Genomic DNA, 16,378 nt, shown 5'->3' on the forward strand with positions numbered 1-16,378 from the left:
CACCTCATTAGAGTTCAATTTGAGACCCTTGGACTTGAAACACTATCCAGTCGAGAGCCCGTGGTCATATTATCGTCGGCGAGAGTTAGAATGGCTGATCGGACGTGTGCCCTGAACGAACTCGCGAAATTTATTTTCCCAAGTGGACTCATAGTTCGGCTAACTGCCCGATAGCCCAAGCATATCAGTACATCTTTACAGATCGTCTACGGTGTGTCTTAACTGAGAAAGCTACGAGCAAGGCCGTCGTCGCCTATTGAGTAAGCCACAACCGGTGCTCTCATGGTATTATACTGAAATCATGACATGAAAAGGAATCAATCGGGGCAAAAAGCGATACAAAGCCTCTCAGCTAGCATCAGTAAATTATCAGCACTAAGCTGGGGTTAACAACATTAGTTGGCCATTAGTTGGCATATGACGACTCCATAGACATTATGTCAAAGATATGATATACGCGCCTGATACTGGCAGGAGTTGTTGTCCATGCAAGTCCAGCACTAATAGACCCCTAGCCGATGACCTGATATCAATTTTCATGTTCCCTTGGACCGCTACGAATAAGAGAATCATGCCTAAGACCCAATCTTACCACAAAAGACTGGTCTCAAAGGAACGATCACACCCAAGGAGCAAATGCAGAGGCGTCATTATCAACCAACATGAACACATGACTTCCCTGGCGTATATGAAGTGATAATTGTCTTAATAACAAAAGCACTCATAGCAACACTGTCAATGGTACTTGCTCTTTCCCCTGGACCCGACGTCTCTTCAGCACCTTTATCGTCGTTCCCTTGCCCAGACCAAGCTCACAAAGAGACCATTTAAGTCTGGCTGCATTTCCCGTTAATGCAGCGCCCGCGGAGATAACATTCTTGATGAATTTTGCAGTCCTTAAATGCCTCATCGCTCCCTGCGTCTTCTCTAGCCATCACCTTAAACGGGTCCCGGCACCAGCCACCAAGGCAGATCTGAGGAGGCCAGCACCGTCGTTGGAAATTACATGGTCTTTGATGAGTTTCGAGGCCATTCGGTGTTTCTCCCGCATTGGGATCGCGAGTCAGGAGTTTCGAAGGCAGGCGTGGTATCCTATCGCAGCGTCCGCGACGGCACCAGGAGCCGACGGCGCAATCCACACTAGTCTTGCAGAGAGTATCTGCAAGATACACATAGGGGATCAGGTTTCAATGGTTTTTCCTGGGATTCAAGAACTCACTTTCGGTGGTGTCGTGGGCATCTAGCTCTGCATCGTCCCGGGGGCTCCTGATGCAGTTTCCATTATGACAGTGAAAATTGACGGGGCAGTCTGCATTGTCTGTACATCCACGAACTGCAACCCATGGACATCCTAGTATTTGATGTTGTTTTCTCTCCAGTATTGGGATAGGTAAAATACTCACTGTCGCGTTTTGGCCAGGGTGACACCTGCTCACAAGCGCTGTTATCCACGCCCTGGCAAGGTTGATCAACGGAGAAATCTGTGTTGTCGGGAGAGCTGTTCAGTGCTGGGGAAAAGGCTATTGTGTGAGAGGGTGTGGAGGGCCCACTCACCATCGTTGGCTTGGGAAATCGAACCGGTACCAAGTGAAGCAACCAGGTTCCATAGAAGAAGAAGAATGATTATGTAGAGCCTCATTTCGAGATAGGTTCCTTCTCCTTGAGAAAGTACTTTGTGGGATAGTAGATTAGGGGATGGCCTGAAGAACAGAATGAGGGACGCTAGGGAGAAGAAGGCAGATCACAGGTCGGTGCTGCTTATGAGGAAAGATTTATAGACCAGAAAGGGAGGCTAATGCTGGTTTGCGATGGTCATTCTCCTCCTGATCAATTGCATCAAAGAGCCTGTTGATGGGAATATGCCCGCCAGATGAGAGGAATCTATTCATATCCCTTGTGCGACCGAGCTTTTTGACAGCATGTGGCGTTGGCAATGATCACACGGTTAATTGAGTACGGCGTTTCTGGTTACACTAAATTGCATGGAAGTATAGCAGACTTGATCAAGATGCCTCAAAGTGAAGACATGAGAGTTCTCCGTTTATACCCATCATCGTAGTAATGCTACGTTACTTATCTGTATTCGTGGAGAACTGGCGCAAAGAATGGATAGGCAAGATGTAAAATGACTGTTATTCGTCACCTAGGGCATGGATAGCCCAGAGTCTCACTCATTGGTAGCCTCGGATATGGATGCGGCTCTCTACAGCCTCACTGGTAATCGAACTGCACACACAGCCTCCCGAGTGGGGATACTGGTCAGATGAAGATTCAAGCTAGCCTCCAACTCGCATGCCACGCGGTACCAATCAAACGCCATCTAGTGTATTCTGACCGTTGAAGAATTTTAACAATATATTTAAGCCTTGGGACCCGCTTCTAACCCTCAATCCTGCATTATCCGTGGTACAGAACAAGACTGAATCACAATGTCCGGCAACACGACTACGCCAGCACCCAGCATGGAATTCAATATGGAGGATATAGTGGAACGTATCAAAACCGGAAAAGCTACTCGCATAGTCGTCTTGGCCGGTGCGGGAATCTCTACAGCTGCCGGAGTGCCTGATTTCAGATCACCGGCTACGGGCCTCTATGACAAACTGGCCCCCTTGAAACTTCCCTACCCAGAGGCTATCTTTCACATCAACTATTTCCGACACACTCCCGAGCCATTCTACGCGCTAGCTAGAGCCCGTAATCCCAAAAATCTCAAGCCAACAATTTCCCATGCGTTCCTGGCGCTACTAGCCAAGAAGGGCCTCCTTGATTTCATATTCACTCAGAATATAGATGGCCTCGAGATAGATGCTGGTGTTCCGCCGGAGAAAGTGCTTGCGTGCCATGGGAACTGGAAAAGCCAGCGATGCCACAAGTGCAAGACGCCGTACCCGGACGATCGTATGGCCAAGGCGATTGAGACAGGCCAGGTGCCTTATTGCCTCATCTCGGAATGTGGTGGCGCTGTGAAACCCGATGTCGTCTTTTTTGGGGAGCCCCTACCCGCTGCATTTACTGTGGAGGAGAAAAGGGCGTCCGAGGCAGATTTAATGATTGTCATTGGGACAAGCCTCAAGGTCGCACCGTGTTCGAGACTACCGCGCCAAGTGAAGGACGAAACCCCCCGTGTGCTGGTTAATATGGAGAAGGTAGGGGATTTTGGAAGTCGACCGTCGGATGTGTGCATCCTTGGGGCGTGTGACGACGGGGTACGGCAGCTGGCCGACGCACTAGGTTGGAGAGATGAGTTGGAGAGGCTTTGGGAAGATGCTGTCACTGCGAAGCTCGCAGAGGTGAATCCCGAGGCTGGGAAGACTCTGGATCAATGTATTGAAGAGTTGGCAAATAAGATGGAGGCTTCGGCGAAGATCTCCGATGGGCATAAGAGGATGTTGGAACAGCATTTGGAAGAAAAGTTTGGGAATATCCTCCCCAAGCCTCCCGTCACTTGACCTATATAGGTGAGGTACTATTGATCACTGCCTTTCAGTTGAGATTCCAGTCGTAGTAATTTGAAAAGAGCGTAAATTACGGGAGATAAAGGCTAGTGAGTTTGTTGTTCAAAGAAGCCAGATGAAGAGGTGAATATAGCACAATGATAAGAACAGAATGAATTACTGAGCTCGCTTCTCAACACACTTCCAATGAAATCCTTGCCCAATCAATTTTTAAATAGCTGTTTCATCCGTAGCTTTATCTCTTTTTTAGTTTTCTTTATTCCCATATCTTTCTTATCACGATGCGCAAGGTGCTAACATATACTAGTTGGGGAGATATATATTACCCTTCATGCCCTCCCGTAGATGCATGATCCAGAGGATCGCACCCTTCGTCAGCTTTAAAATGAATATCAATACATTCACGTCCTAGTAAAAGCTTCACCACCTCTTCATGGCCCTCTTGCGCTTCTCGAGCGAGTGGGGTCCAATTTCGATCGCATTTCGTATCAGCTTCAACATTCGGACGATCAAGCAGCAGTTTCACCACATCTTCATGGCCTCCACAGGCGGCCCAGGCAAGTGGGGTGCGTCCAGCTGCATCTCGAAAGTTCGCATCAACGTCCTCCCGCGCCAGGAGCAGTCGGACCACTTCAATATGGCCCTCTTCTGCAGCACGGGACAAAGGTATCCTACCCTGAACATCCACTGGGTCCGTAGTTTTATTGGGGTGCTTAATGAGGAGACTAACAATCTCTGCATAATCCTCTTGGGCATCTCTAGACAAGATTGACCAACCCCGGACATCAATTACGGCTGGATCAGCACCTCTCTCCAGTAACCGTTCCACAATTCCCAGGTATCCATTCCCTGCAGCTTAATTCAATGGTGTGTAATCCCACCTATCCCTAGTATTTCGATCTACATGGCCAGTCGATAGCAATGCTTTCACGGCTGCTTCATGACCCATTCTGGAAGCTAGGGATAGAGGTCTCCAGCCTTCTAGAGTTTTAGACTCCGTGTCAACGCCGCGGTGCACTTTCAAAAGACGTACAACTTCTACATGTTCTCTTCTGGCGGCCCAGGAGAGTGGCGAATGGCCTCTTTCGTCTTGGTTTAAAACAATGGAGTCCTTGGTAAGGAGCAACTTCATTGATCTCTCGTTTCCATACTTTGCGAGTAGATGAAGAATTGTTTCTTGTCAGTCATTTCCAATGAGACGATGGTCACTGGAAAGAAGGGTTGCTATTTCAGGGATGGCCTGTAATGCAAATGACAACTCGTCTGTATTCAGATGTTCTAGTATGAGTTTGATCAGTTCTAAAGGTAGGCATAGTTGAATGAATTCTAAACCAAGAAAGAGAAGAAAAATAATTTTTTTTTTTTGAAAACCAGAGGAAGAAGTATTTCTTTTTTGAATATCCTTACAAGTTTTAAGACCAGCGAGAGATGAATAATGGCCAACGGCAGGTTTTGTTTACAGGAGAAACGAAGGAAGCGGCCGGTTATTGGGGGATTGGGGCTCTGGACTACTTTCGGATTGGGGTGGAGGGTCTTGTTGTCTGATGTCGTCGTTGTCCTTCTCTGTGTAGAAGACTAATGGCTGGTAGTTGGGAGTTTCCTGGCGTTCTTCTGGTGACATGACGTTTGGATCTGAGAGGCATGGAGGGATCTCCGGGGGAGAGGAAAGGATCGGTGTAGCGTTTGTGTGTGAACCAGAGGTCTGGGGCCCGCGGTATATCTCGCCGAGGTCGCGCACGAACTGGAAGGATCCATGTGCATCGCAGACGATGTGATGTAACGGGATGTCGAGTGCAACACCTCCGCAGGCAAACCGCGTATGCTTGATCGCGAGAATGGGATCGCGACAGGGCTCCTTCTATCATCCGATCAAAAGGTGGCAGTAGGGCGTTTCCAGAAGCGGGCAGATTTGGCATCAGGATGCGGCCTGAAGTGGAAGCCGAAGCAATATCATCTAGTCGGGTGCTACACCAGGCTTCTGGAAGCTCTGCTCCGGTGTCTAGATCAATGATCTCTGGGACTTTACCACTCGTGTTGAATTGCAGGTGCCTGTTAGGTGTGGGTAGTAATCAAGAACAAGCGAGACTGCTCGTTGTAGGCATTTGTTGCGATAATTTCACGTTATTTAGAAGTAACATGTCTACTCGTGGGATTGTTTTTATAGACGAACACAACCTGAATAGGTACGGTGGGAAACACTAAATAGTTCGCTGGACCAAGATTGAAAGGCGATCCCAGTGCGGCCGTTGCGCCGTTGTTAGCGCATTGCACGGAGTGCGACACCGTGACATGAACTTGGTCCAACGCAGTCGCTGTCTTCACGGCCATGAATGTATAGAGACTCAAAATCGAAAGCACGGGAAAGCCTGTGGTTAGAAAGGAGTGTTCTGATCAGGTGATTTAGGGACATGCGAGAGAGAAAAGAGAGATCTTTAAAGAGATACTCGATCAGACTTCACGCTTTTTATGATCTTTCTTCCCAACGAATGTCTCAGTAGATAATCGTTGGTTCAGATGGGCTTCGGGCGGATGAGAAACCCACCTAAGAATTCCAATTTATGCAGCATATCTTTCGCGATACACCAACCAACGCTTGAGCTTCGTCTGAAGGGCTTTAGTGTAGATCCAAATCAACGCTATGCCTATAGGAAAACAGATGAGGAAGAGGACGCATAGCTGTGTTTCCTGCATGTAGTCCTTTTACAACCGTTAGCTGTATATGGATTCAAAATCCTAATGACATGGTGCAGCTAGGAGGCGGAAGGTTCGCTGTTATTTTCTCTCCAAATAATTCAGAGAATACATTTACTGCACACGACGGAGATCGATGCGTCCCACAGGGCTCGGACGAATCTTCCTCTAACTAGAAGCCTCATGATTGGGCTTCCCTATTCGCTTCCGAGAATCTTTGCGACTTATACATTCTCCGTCTAGACGAGACTTCGCCCATCCATCTTCACGCTCGGCACCTCGCTGTGTTGACTGGACGTGTGATTGACTGCTTGTAGACTACTAAAGGCCAGCCCTCTCTTCAGTTATCATAACAGATGAGTAGATCGACGAAGTTACCGCACAGCTTCCACCAGGACACCTAGACCTAGACCAGATGTCTTTATGTCAGAATGTCAATGAGAAGCACGCCCGACTATACCGGCTGGTCAATATACATCAGCTTAAGGCGCACCTATACTTGCCCTTTTTCTTGCTCTCGTCGGGTAGTAGAGGGCAGAGGCATGGTCGAGACTGTTACGTGAAGAGCGCGCGGGCGCTCCTAGAAGCGTACCTATATTTCTACGAGAGCGACCCCGCCACGGCCCGAATAAGCAATAGCGTGAAGCTCTCTGGGTTCTCAGCACTTACTGCTGCTGTTATCGTTTTCCTCCGTTTGCTCGGAAGAGACACTGCACGGGAGAAAATTTTGAAACGGAATCCGACCTGGTATGGTCAGTCTCTCATCCATCGGACTATATCTGCGCTCAATGACCGCTCAGAAGGTCAACCCGGTTCACTGCCTGGTCAGTGTCACACCGCGCTGAACGAGCTGGTGCGAATCAGTCAATCGTTAGAAAGAGGGATTAGCCGACAGATTGTCATGCCATATTTTGGTATCGTGACAATTGACCGTAAATGCGACAATGGCCTTCAGGCCCCGGATAGTCTTTGGCAAGAAAGACTGACCGAGTCGACTACGGAGCTATTACACAAGTGAGGATATGCATGCCCTCCCTGACTTGTGTGATGATCTAACCTTTTCCATATTTAGGTCCGTGGGCGACTCCCTATCCAACATATTTCGAGTGAGCTAGTCAGATTGATACAGGCTTTGATTGATAACTGTGCTGGGCTGTCTAGTAATTATATTCTTTCCATTCATTCTTCATACATTGTCTAATAAAGGTAGTGGGTCTTCGTGGTGCATGTGCTGAAGAGTCTAAATATCCACGGCTGGCGCGGATCCACTTTATATTAATAATGGAAATCCTATTAACTAATCAGCCGGAATCGGCGCGGATTTAAATTGACTCCTAAGCTAATCCGATGGAGTAAAAAAAAAAAAAGAAAGGAAGAAAATACGAGTTCCGTAGATTGAACTATTGGCCTGAATCCGAGATATTGATAGCGTGATTCGAGGAAGAAGTGATAAACCCCCACACAAAGAAAGATAGATTGATTAAGACATCCTATCCCTAACGAACTCGTGTTTTATCTCATTCCCAGAGAACAGAGAGTAAGGGTCTTCTCCTTGCGGCTGAAGAAAAAGCAATCAGGGCTGTGGCTGACCTGAAAGGAATTCTCTCTCTCTCTCTGACTGGTCCATTTCCAATATTAATTGCTCATAACTAGCCTCGATTTCAGCTTAACCTCGAGCTTTGACTCCATATGAAGTGCACTGACCAGGTTTCGGCTTGGATTTGCTGTTAATCCCGCTTAAGCCCCAGACTTCTTATATTTTGAGACAAGAAGCTGGCAAATTCGAGATCCAAACCAGAAACTTCCTAATCCCAGTCCGATCGATTATCTAGGCTATGGCAAGTGAGGATCAGCGGCCATGGGGCTACAAATGGCGGTCATCTAAAGGCTTTATAACCTCAACTATCATCATCGCCTTGTATACTGGTATTTCTCATAAGAATCGTAACCCCGCTAGTGTCCATCATACTAATACCCCCACGTCAGAGACCTTCCTTTATGGCTTTGTGGTTCCCATATTAGGGTACATGCTTGAGGCTCGCCTTCGCATGGACCCATCGAAAACTCAACGGATGACCACTGCCGTACTGACCGTTCATGGCTTCGTATCTCTCGTCTCCGCGCCCATCATCGCTCATTTTGCCGACCAAACGCCCAATCGAAAGGCTCCGCTGCTGATGGCTCTCGCGGGATGTATCATAGGCACTCTGCTGGTAGCCTCCACTTTCTCCAGTTCGTAACCCGTCCGATTTACTATCAGATAAATTACCCCCGAACTCACAATCACGCAGTCGAGACGCTTTTTATTGGTCGTGTTTTGCAGGCAATAGCCGGTAGCGCCGCCTGGATTGTCGGTCTTGCGACTTTGAGCGAGAATGTAGGCCTAGAGAATATGGGAAAGGTGCTAGGGCTGTCTATGACCTTCGTGACAGCCGGCCAAATCAGTGGCCCTATTGTTGGTGGTACTCTTCTAGAACTGGTCGGGTATTGGCCAACATGGAGTGCTCCTATGATAGCCCTTTTTCTGGACATGATCGCCCGTCGACTCATGATCGAAAGGGGAGTGGTCGACTCGTCATCGCCCTTATCCTCTAAATCAATTGCTCCTAGTGATCCTGAGGACCGCGAAAGGGCGCCGCTGCTTCCACCATTGTCCGACAATAACCAGTCCGGGGAGGTCAATGGAGCCCCTGCAGAAACCCAGCAGATAGACTCACCGGGCTCCTTTTACCGTACGATGCTCAGCGATGCTCGCGTCGTAGCCAGCGTCGCAAACGTACTTATTTTCTCGACTGTCATATCCGCTTTCGACGCTACTCTCCCCTTGCATCTGCGCGATGTCTTCCACTGGAACACCCTCTCGGTGGGTCTCATCTTTCTTTCTCTCCAGGTTCCGTCGATGCTTCTTGGTCCTGTAATCGGCTGGTTTCGCGACCGAGCCGGCGTCCGATATCCTGCCACGATAGGCTGGTTGCTCATGGCCCCGCTCCTGTGGTTCTTGGGTGTTCCGGGCGAGGAGCGTTTCCCTTGGGCCAGTCCGGAGACCAATGGCGAAACTATGTTTGTCGTTGGCTTGGTAGGTATCGGTATCGTGATCACCTTGGTGCGTGGTGCGGGCACGGTACAGTTAGTTGGTGAGTCCCAGCCTTACTCTCCTTCTCCCCTCTGCTCTCACCGTATATATATTCATTCTCATAATTCGTGTTATTAGCCGTCACCAAAGACATGGAAACTAAGAATCCCAATATATTCGGAGAGTTCGGGGGTAGTAACCGGATATTTTCCATGACCGAAGTGGCATTTAGTCTGGGATCAATGTTGGGTCCATTGATTTCGGGTACTCTGTCCGAAGCTGTTGGCTACTTTTATATGAATATCGTCCTGGGTAAGTTGGTAATTACTATTGGGTTCCGTCGTCTGCTAACGTGTCCCTCAGGCTCAATCTGTCTGCTCGTGGCGTTATCGTGCTTTTTATACTTCCGAGTCTAGACAGGGAACAGAACTTTCACTTCGATGAAGATATTGCTTTTAGTTGGTCAAGGATTTTTACGAAAAGTTTTGTGGCGTTTAATTTGGTTAACAGGCATGTGTACAATCTAAAGACCAGATTGGACATGATGGCTAAAGCATAATTTTGGGCGAGAGAAGGCCACTAACCTATGCATATAGCTTTTTATCGAGCATATGAAACATATAAAGTGGATATGATTTGAAAACTAGTGACTAGGTTCCAACTCTCGTATTCTCTGATCTATCTTTTAACATCTGTCCACAAGGATCATGGAGTCCCAAGCTCTGTATCTGTGGTGAGCCTTACAATAATACTAGTCATAATGGCGATAATTTACTTGGTATAACTATTTAGCCTCTGAGGAATCTGGCGCGCACAATATTGTCTCCTAGATACTACACTGTTTTGGAAGCAAAAGCGCAGGCCCAAACAGGAAGACCACGGCATCGATGCCTCTGGCAGGACTTTTGAACATTTTCTTGATGATATATGGAACTTCTGCGATTCCTATTAATAGCCAACATTTTATCGCTTACCCTTCTATTAAATCTAATACTAGATACGTATGACGACTGCCCGATCCACAGAAGCTTTGCATTTGCTGATCAACGAGGAAAAGCGTGGGCTCCGAAGTCTCATGCGCTCTAGGGCTTGTTCCCAGCTCGGCATTCGTTTCTCTCAGGCTACATGCCGTAGGATCAATGCCCTGATCCCCCTATCAAGCATTGACTCAGAACCCACGGACAAGACGCTTCCAAGGATGGAACTCAGGCTATCAGCGAGCTGTCCTACTATTCGGTGAGGGAGGAAATCATTGGTGCTTTCCAGCGTCGGATGAAGGTCGTCACCGTTTTGTTCGAACAAGACCCACATCCGCGTAGTCCGCAAGTCGGGGTACCCTAGGGAATATCGACTGGCGCGACAGGCGAGGTCATTCGCACAGACTTCAAGGTTACCCCTAGAACCGACGTGATCGACCACAGACTCCCGGCCGATTGTGCCAGAATGAAGGATAGAGAGGGAAACTCGCAAAATTGAAGACCAAATGAAGGTATCCATCCATAGAGTAGTCACAGCAACGGTATCAACTTAGAATAATTCGATAATACGAAAACATATAGCGATCTATAAACGCTAAAATACTGGCAGACAGCTTGGCCAGCTACTAGACTGCATAAGCCAGTTAGATTTACCATCTCCCACCTTATCATCAACCTCAAGATCCCTGTGTAGTATGTCCAGAACCAAAATTCAGAAACCACAGTCGCAGCCCAAGATAGATCCACTTGATACCTACACAAATATCCACCCGTCTACTCCCTACTCATTCATTGTTTCGATGGCCAATTCGTCATTGTCCAGCCTTTCAAGAGAATAACCACTAGCATTGGGTACTTTGAGCGGTTATTATCATAGTCTTTAGGGACAGCAGCGACTGAAGCAACTAGGCAGCAGAAAAATATAACAATTGCTGAGTGAGTCCTCATTGTGGCAAAGGATTCTTTTCAGTGCGGTGAGACGTTCTTTTGAAGAGATAGATGCACGAGAGAGGCCCGAGGGGACGAAAGAATTATGAAGCATATTTGCGAGTAAACAATGACCAAGACGAAGGAAGGGTGTATACACACCATATTTATAGCCCTAGCCAGAGCATAAATGAATAATGAAAGGTAGGATCTGAGCTTGCATCCAGCTGCAGCTTCATGGAACAGAGGTTTGAGCAGTTTTTGATAGGGCCAGGGTCGCTAGGCGAATGATTCTCAAAGAGCTTTTGTACTGTCAGCTTCTTTGACCACATGATATAGCCAGCAGACAGGGCTGATATACAAGAGCTGTTTTCAAGTTACTTCCAGGCTTTGTTGGTAAATAATTATAGATACAGCCATTTATGCTTTGAGCAGCTAGCCAATGAATATGCACATCTCTGATGACTATGCACTCGATTCACCAAGATCATGTCTTGTAGCTACTTCACTTTGAACATCATATGCTGGATAATAATTGAACGCACCCGATCTAGCTGGAGGCTGTACTCTTTGTTTAGATCATTATTATTAGGAACACCATGAACATTTCGGAAGAACGTTCAATCCCCTTTTCTCTGCAGGCGCTGTGCTTTATATCTACTAATCCTATAGCAAAGAATAGCATCCAGTCCAGAAAAAGTGAAATGTTCTTCACTGTTTCCGGGACTCTCGAAGAATCCTTGCGATCTCAGTATTCCCTTCACCTGAGGCAAGCGTTGCACCTCGCCTACACTGTCTGTAAAGCTCCTCATTGTCCAGATGAAGATGTAACAACAGAGCCAATATATCCAATCTTCCATGTTCGGATGCTCTCGGGGCAGCAAACATCTGCTCCTTGTTTTAAGAGCAGCAAGACAACTCAAACATCTCCGGAGATTGCAGCAGCTTGGAGCGCTGTTGTACCGCGTATTGGGGCAGCTGCAGCGTTGGCACCAGCACCATGCTCAAGAAAATATTCGGTTATCTCTAAATTGTTGTGCAATATGGCATATTGCAATGCTGTCTCTTCCTTCATTTGGCGCTGGTGGAGCATTTATATCTGCAGAATTTTGTACAAGAAGCTTGACGATTGCAAGGCTGTCAACACAGCAGGCAATCTGAAGTGCTGTTGTGCAACCGACAGCTGCGGGTGCGTTGACATCAGCGCCGTAGGCTAACGGCGGGCGAGCAATTTCAGTGTCTTCTGTGCAAACTGCTGACAACAATGTGCTATGGAAGTACCCTGTCCTGAACTGACGGCTGCCTGAAGTTCCTGTCTCCAAAACCAGCCTAAGCAAAGTATACTGTTTATGTCTTATAGCAAAGCCTAGGAAGTCGCTTCTGCCCTGCATGATGTCTTGCGGGGTGCCCAGTTTGTAGAAGGATTTCAATAACCTCCCAGTTCTTGCCAAGTAGGTACCAAGCCTCCAGTGCAAAATGGCGTACTCTACTGGTCGGACGGAAGCGAGCGCCGTACTCGAACAAAAGTTTCATGAGTACAGTATTCTTGACCTTGGTAGCTGCTTCAAGTGCGTCTAGCCCATTTACTACTGCCCCAGGCGCGTTTGGGTCCGCACCACTAGCAAGAAGGTATTTCACAATTTCCAGCTCTTATTTCAAAATTGCCGCCTGCAGCGCTGTATGTCCGCCGTCAAATGCAGGTGGATAATTGATTTCCGCCCCGTAGAAGACTAATAGGTTGATAATGTCCTAATGTCTCTGCCAACTGGCCTCCTGCAAAGACGTATGCAATGACTTCATAAAGGCTCCAACATTAACGTTTGCTCCGTTGCTTATCAGGAAGTGAACAGCCTCTAGATTGCCACAGATGATTGCTTCATGCTGTGCCGTGTTACCATATTGGGGTACATACGGCTTCATGGCAGCGTCGGTCCTCATTAACAGTTCCATCATACTGACAATGCGCGTTGAATTATCAACCTGAAACTGTGGGCCAGAGCCTATCTCGTCAGTCTTTCCATCTACTATGGTGCTTGCAGCGCGGTGTTCCTTTCCACAGGCGCCAGGGGTCCGTTGACATCTGCTCCGTTTCTGACCAGCTTCTTGCCGTCCGGATTTATCCCCGCCTCTAGTCGCATTTCGGCGATCTCATAATGGCACTTTCTGACCGCTATATCGAGTGCTGTTCGCCACGCCTTGGAACTGCGCAGGTTAGGACCTACACCAAATTCAAGTAATAGTTCCACAATTCTATGATCGCCGTTGGAGTAGGCGGCCATTAATGCGGTTGGGTCACTGCTGCTAAGACGATTCGGGTCAAAACCGGCTTCTAGTAGTATCCGTACGATATTGTCATTTCCATTGCAGATCGCCACGTATAGTGTCGAAGTACCGGTAATTGCCTTACTGAGACTTTCTGGCGGGATGCATTACAAGCACACGAACGATATCTTCATATCCTGCAGCGCAAACTAGGAGGTGAAATCCAAAGATGAAGAGGGGAGAGTTGGGCTTTTTAAAGAGTCCGTAAAGTGTTCGAAAATCTTGCATTTTTACCAGCAGCCGAAGGAGCTTGGTCAAAGTTTCCGTATCTATGTGGTTGTTAGAAGCTTGGTAGACACAGTCCTCCATCTTGCACAGCAACGTGCCCCTTGGAACATGGAGGGTCGTATCATCCCAGTGATCCTTGAGTTTAGGAATGTAGAAGAGCTTCCTTAAAGACCTTGGGTGAGATTGTACGATGTCTATGTGTCCTTTTCTAAAGGCTGAGGGAGCTTTTAGGCGTCGATACAGTCGCAGACGCATGGGGTGATCCGACCAGGAGAACCCTTTAAATGTTATTAGCTGTCCTTGGATAATCGTCCGTTTCAGACGCGGATAGCGTACAAAACTCTAGAAAGGAAGATTGGAATTAAAAGAACGGCAATTCAGGGATTTCAAGGGTACATAAATCAGCAGTCAAAGGGGACGGGGTTGGGACGGTTACCCCATCTGGAGTCGCTGGTCCTTTTACCGAGCCCATAAAGGCGGATGTCAGCAGCCGCGTTCCATTTTCATTAGCTCAAATAACAAACCGGGCAGTAGAAGATGCTGAAAACTTGCCGCAAAACGGCGTGCTTCCTCTCTCTTCCACCCTTTACTGCTGAAGACTCCTCAATTGATCCTGATCTTGGACTCTTTCTCCTCCAGCTCACTCTTGCGTCTCTTGCATGCTACATATTCGTATTGCTTTTGGTTGGGGTGCTTTGAAACATTCCATTTCTTCAGCTGATAAGGGTGTTGGGACTTCCTTTAACTATAATAGTAGTTGTAGAGAAACGAAGATTCGCAACTCACGTCTTTTTAAAATTATAGTCCCGCTCCATGATGGGCATAACATCCTTCAGATCTCTAGACTGGTACTGGTCTATGATGATGCCTCTGTATTGGGTTCATTCGGACATGTTGTTCCGCTGAGAGAACATGATGGAAGTCAATCTTCTAATCTCACGGGACTGTCACGCTGAAGTGTTTTGTTTAAGGAGCAAGACGAAGATGAGGTGGATTTTTTATAATCTCGCCTTCTTCTATTGATGTAAGTGCCTCCGGGAGCTACCTCAGATGAAAATCAGAAATAATCTACGTGGTCAATTTTTTAACGTAACTATATAACATGAAGTCACGAAGCATGTTTCTGTTGCACTTTCTAGGGTACTTCTTGAACCTGGACTTCAAATCAACCATTCTCCGATCCCAAGGATAGCAGGAATGGACTTGGCCGAGGCAGTTAGGGTTGGCCCCGCTTGTGATGCCCGTCTTAGCCGATCAATTGGCTAATGGATTCTCCAGAGTCCCCCACTTCATGTCTTCCGACTGCAACATATAAAACCTTAAAAAAACCACTGCAGGCTGGCTCTCAATACATTCGATGGTACCTTTACAATCACTGTTTCCCAGGATGTCCGGAAATCTCACATTCCCCTCTCCACCAGCAGTGTACCTCCTCTTGGGGTCACTACCCTTACTGGTTCTCTCAGAGTCCATAACTAGATCCCACACTGGCACGGCATTGTTCAAGATGCTTTCCTCGGTAGCCTTCATTAGCGGTCCAATATTCCTAACTACCACGGAATGGTCCCCCGTTCAGTCTCTCATTACTACCGGCCTTCTTTTCTCTCTAGCCGGTGACTACTTCCTGATCCCCTCCCGGAGCGAATTCCACAACATGGACTCCAATCCCTCGGAAGAAAAGAGAATCTCCATCTCCTTCCAGCTCGGTGTCGTTGCCTTTGCAGCAGCTCATATAGCCTATATCCTAGCCTTCTTTCAGGATACCCATACAGTCTCATGGGAAAGCTTCGCCACGACCTTCATAGCAACCATGGCAATCGCAAAATGGCTTGGTGTAATCTACCCACCGCCACATGCCTCCTCTCGAAGTAATATGCTCGATCTCACCATTCCCGGGGACATGAAGCCGTTGGTCCTGATCTATGCGACCATCATCAGTTTCATGTTTGCTACTGCTGTTTCCACGACCCCGTTGGATGTTTCGACACGCTGGCAGTATCAGCGTGTCTTCGGGGCGGGGATGTTTGTCGCTAGTGATGTTTACGTTGCGAAAGATGCGTTCAAGAAGACTCCTGGGAAACGGGGTTGGGTCCAGAGTGCGTTTGGGTATGGGCTGTATTTTTGGGGGCAGATGGTTATCGCGGGGTTGGTGGAGGGGTGACGGGTTTGTTGGGTGTGGGACGGAGTGCTCTATGGTCTGGTAGGGTAGGGATGGGATCTAGTTGTTTTGTAGGGTAGCTTGTTGGTGTCTAGAACCCTATTCATAGGAATACTAGACTGCCGCTATTCAATAGTAGACGAAGGTCAAGGATTTGTCGATCAATAACAGTCACAGTACGCCAAATGGTTAGCCAGAAATTGCTATCATTGAAGCTTCTACTACCGTGCTCCCGATGACCTGGACATGGAGACAACCAGATTTCACGCACCCTGATAACTCCAATGAGACCATATTAGAAAACCCAGTGTGCACAGCGCTTAGGGAGGCTATTGATGGAAGCTCTATCGAGGAACAAGGGTGTGAGCTCTTGACTTTCGCAAAATGGCCCTAGTGTAGGAGATGATAATCATGCCGATTGACAGTACTAATTGGGTGGGATGAAGTGAGGGTTCCACCCGGCCAAGGCTAATGAGATCTTACCCTTTCTCCATTTAGGCATCATTAGTTGAAGCCTAACGCCGACTCCTTACTTCATATATTA

At 47.6% G+C, this 16,378-nt stretch overlaps 7 protein-coding genes across 7 annotated transcripts; 4 read left to right on the top strand and 3 right to left on the bottom strand.

Annotated features, from left to right (window-relative positions):
* Positions 1-827: 827 nt before the first annotated feature.
* Positions 828-1,557, bottom strand: BDW43DRAFT_314961 (uncharacterized protein; the record flags this gene model as incomplete). The annotated part of the gene is made up of 3 exons (XM_032047952.1): positions 828-1,159; positions 1,220-1,351; positions 1,404-1,557. 3 exons carry the CDS (start codon positions 1,555-1,557, stop codon positions 828-830), a joined length of 618 nt encoding a protein of 205 aa, XP_031896220.1.
* A 724-nt stretch (positions 1,558-2,281) lies between these two features.
* BDW43DRAFT_288290 (DHS-like NAD/FAD-binding domain-containing protein) lies at positions 2,282-3,544 on the top strand. Its single transcript, XM_032043263.1, has one exon. It carries the CDS (start codon positions 2,430-2,432, stop codon positions 3,450-3,452), a length of 1,023 nt encoding a protein of 340 aa, XP_031896221.1. The 5' UTR covers positions 2,282-2,429; the 3' UTR covers positions 3,453-3,544.
* Positions 3,545-3,780: 236 nt separating this feature from the next.
* On the bottom strand, positions 3,781-5,786 carry BDW43DRAFT_314963 (ankyrin repeat domain-containing protein; the record flags this gene model as incomplete). Its single annotated transcript, XM_032047953.1, has 4 exons — positions 3,781-4,216; positions 4,919-5,199; positions 5,273-5,507; positions 5,629-5,786. The coding sequence occupies 4 exons, from the start codon at positions 5,784-5,786 to the stop codon at positions 3,781-3,783; spliced, it is 1,110 nt and encodes a 369-aa protein (XP_031896222.1).
* Positions 5,787-6,564: 778 nt separating this feature from the next.
* BDW43DRAFT_314964 (uncharacterized protein) lies at positions 6,565-7,167 on the top strand (the record flags this gene model as incomplete). The annotated part of the gene is made up of 1 exon (XM_032047954.1): positions 6,565-7,167. One exon carries the CDS (start codon positions 6,565-6,567, stop codon positions 7,165-7,167), a length of 603 nt encoding a protein of 200 aa, XP_031896223.1.
* Positions 7,168-7,690: 523 nt separating this feature from the next.
* Positions 7,691-9,845, top strand: BDW43DRAFT_189716 (major facilitator superfamily domain-containing protein). The gene is made up of 5 exons (XM_032039000.1): positions 7,691-8,075; positions 8,136-8,381; positions 8,441-9,283; positions 9,361-9,534; positions 9,586-9,845. The coding sequence occupies exons 1-5, from the start codon at positions 7,985-7,987 to the stop codon at positions 9,636-9,638; spliced, it is 1,407 nt and encodes a 468-aa protein (XP_031896224.1). The 5' UTR covers positions 7,691-7,984; the 3' UTR covers positions 9,639-9,845.
* Positions 9,846-12,875: 3,030 nt separating this feature from the next.
* Positions 12,876-13,757, bottom strand: BDW43DRAFT_314966 (ankyrin repeat domain-containing protein; the record flags this gene model as incomplete). The annotated part of the gene is made up of 3 exons (XM_032047955.1): positions 12,876-13,112; positions 13,184-13,427; positions 13,534-13,757. The coding sequence occupies 3 exons, from the start codon at positions 13,755-13,757 to the stop codon at positions 12,876-12,878; spliced, it is 705 nt and encodes a 234-aa protein (XP_031896225.1).
* Positions 13,758-15,004: 1,247 nt separating this feature from the next.
* On the top strand, positions 15,005-16,295 carry BDW43DRAFT_288292 (lysoplasmalogenase). Its single transcript, XM_032043264.1, has one exon. The coding sequence runs from the start codon at positions 15,034-15,036 to the stop codon at positions 15,835-15,837; it is 804 nt and encodes a 267-aa protein (XP_031896226.1). The 5' UTR covers positions 15,005-15,033; the 3' UTR covers positions 15,838-16,295.
* Positions 16,296-16,378: the final 83 nt, after the last annotated feature.

This window comes from Aspergillus alliaceus (genome assembly GCF_009176365.1).
Source record: "Aspergillus alliaceus strain CBS 536.65 unplaced genomic scaffold BDW43scaffold_53, whole genome shotgun sequence".
NCBI lineage: Eukaryota > Fungi > Ascomycota > Eurotiomycetes > Eurotiales > Aspergillaceae > Aspergillus > Aspergillus alliaceus.

Coding starts and splice junctions, on each gene's coding strand:
- BDW43DRAFT_189716 (XM_032039000.1), top strand. CDS start 7,985: ATGGCAAGTGAGGATCAGCGGCCATGGGGCTACAAATGGCGGTCATCT. Junction 8,382..8,440: donor GGTAGCCTCCACTTTCTCCA/GTTCGTAACCCG, acceptor ACAATCACGCAG/TCGAGACGCTTTTTATTGGT. Junction 9,535..9,585: donor TTATATGAATATCGTCCTGG/GTAAGTTGGTAA, acceptor CGTGTCCCTCAG/GCTCAATCTGTCTGCTCGTG.
- BDW43DRAFT_288292 (XM_032043264.1), top strand. CDS start 15,034: ATGGTACCTTTACAATCACTGTTTCCCAGGATGTCCGGAAATCTCACA.
- BDW43DRAFT_288290 (XM_032043263.1), top strand. CDS start 2,430: ATGTCCGGCAACACGACTACGCCAGCACCCAGCATGGAATTCAATATG.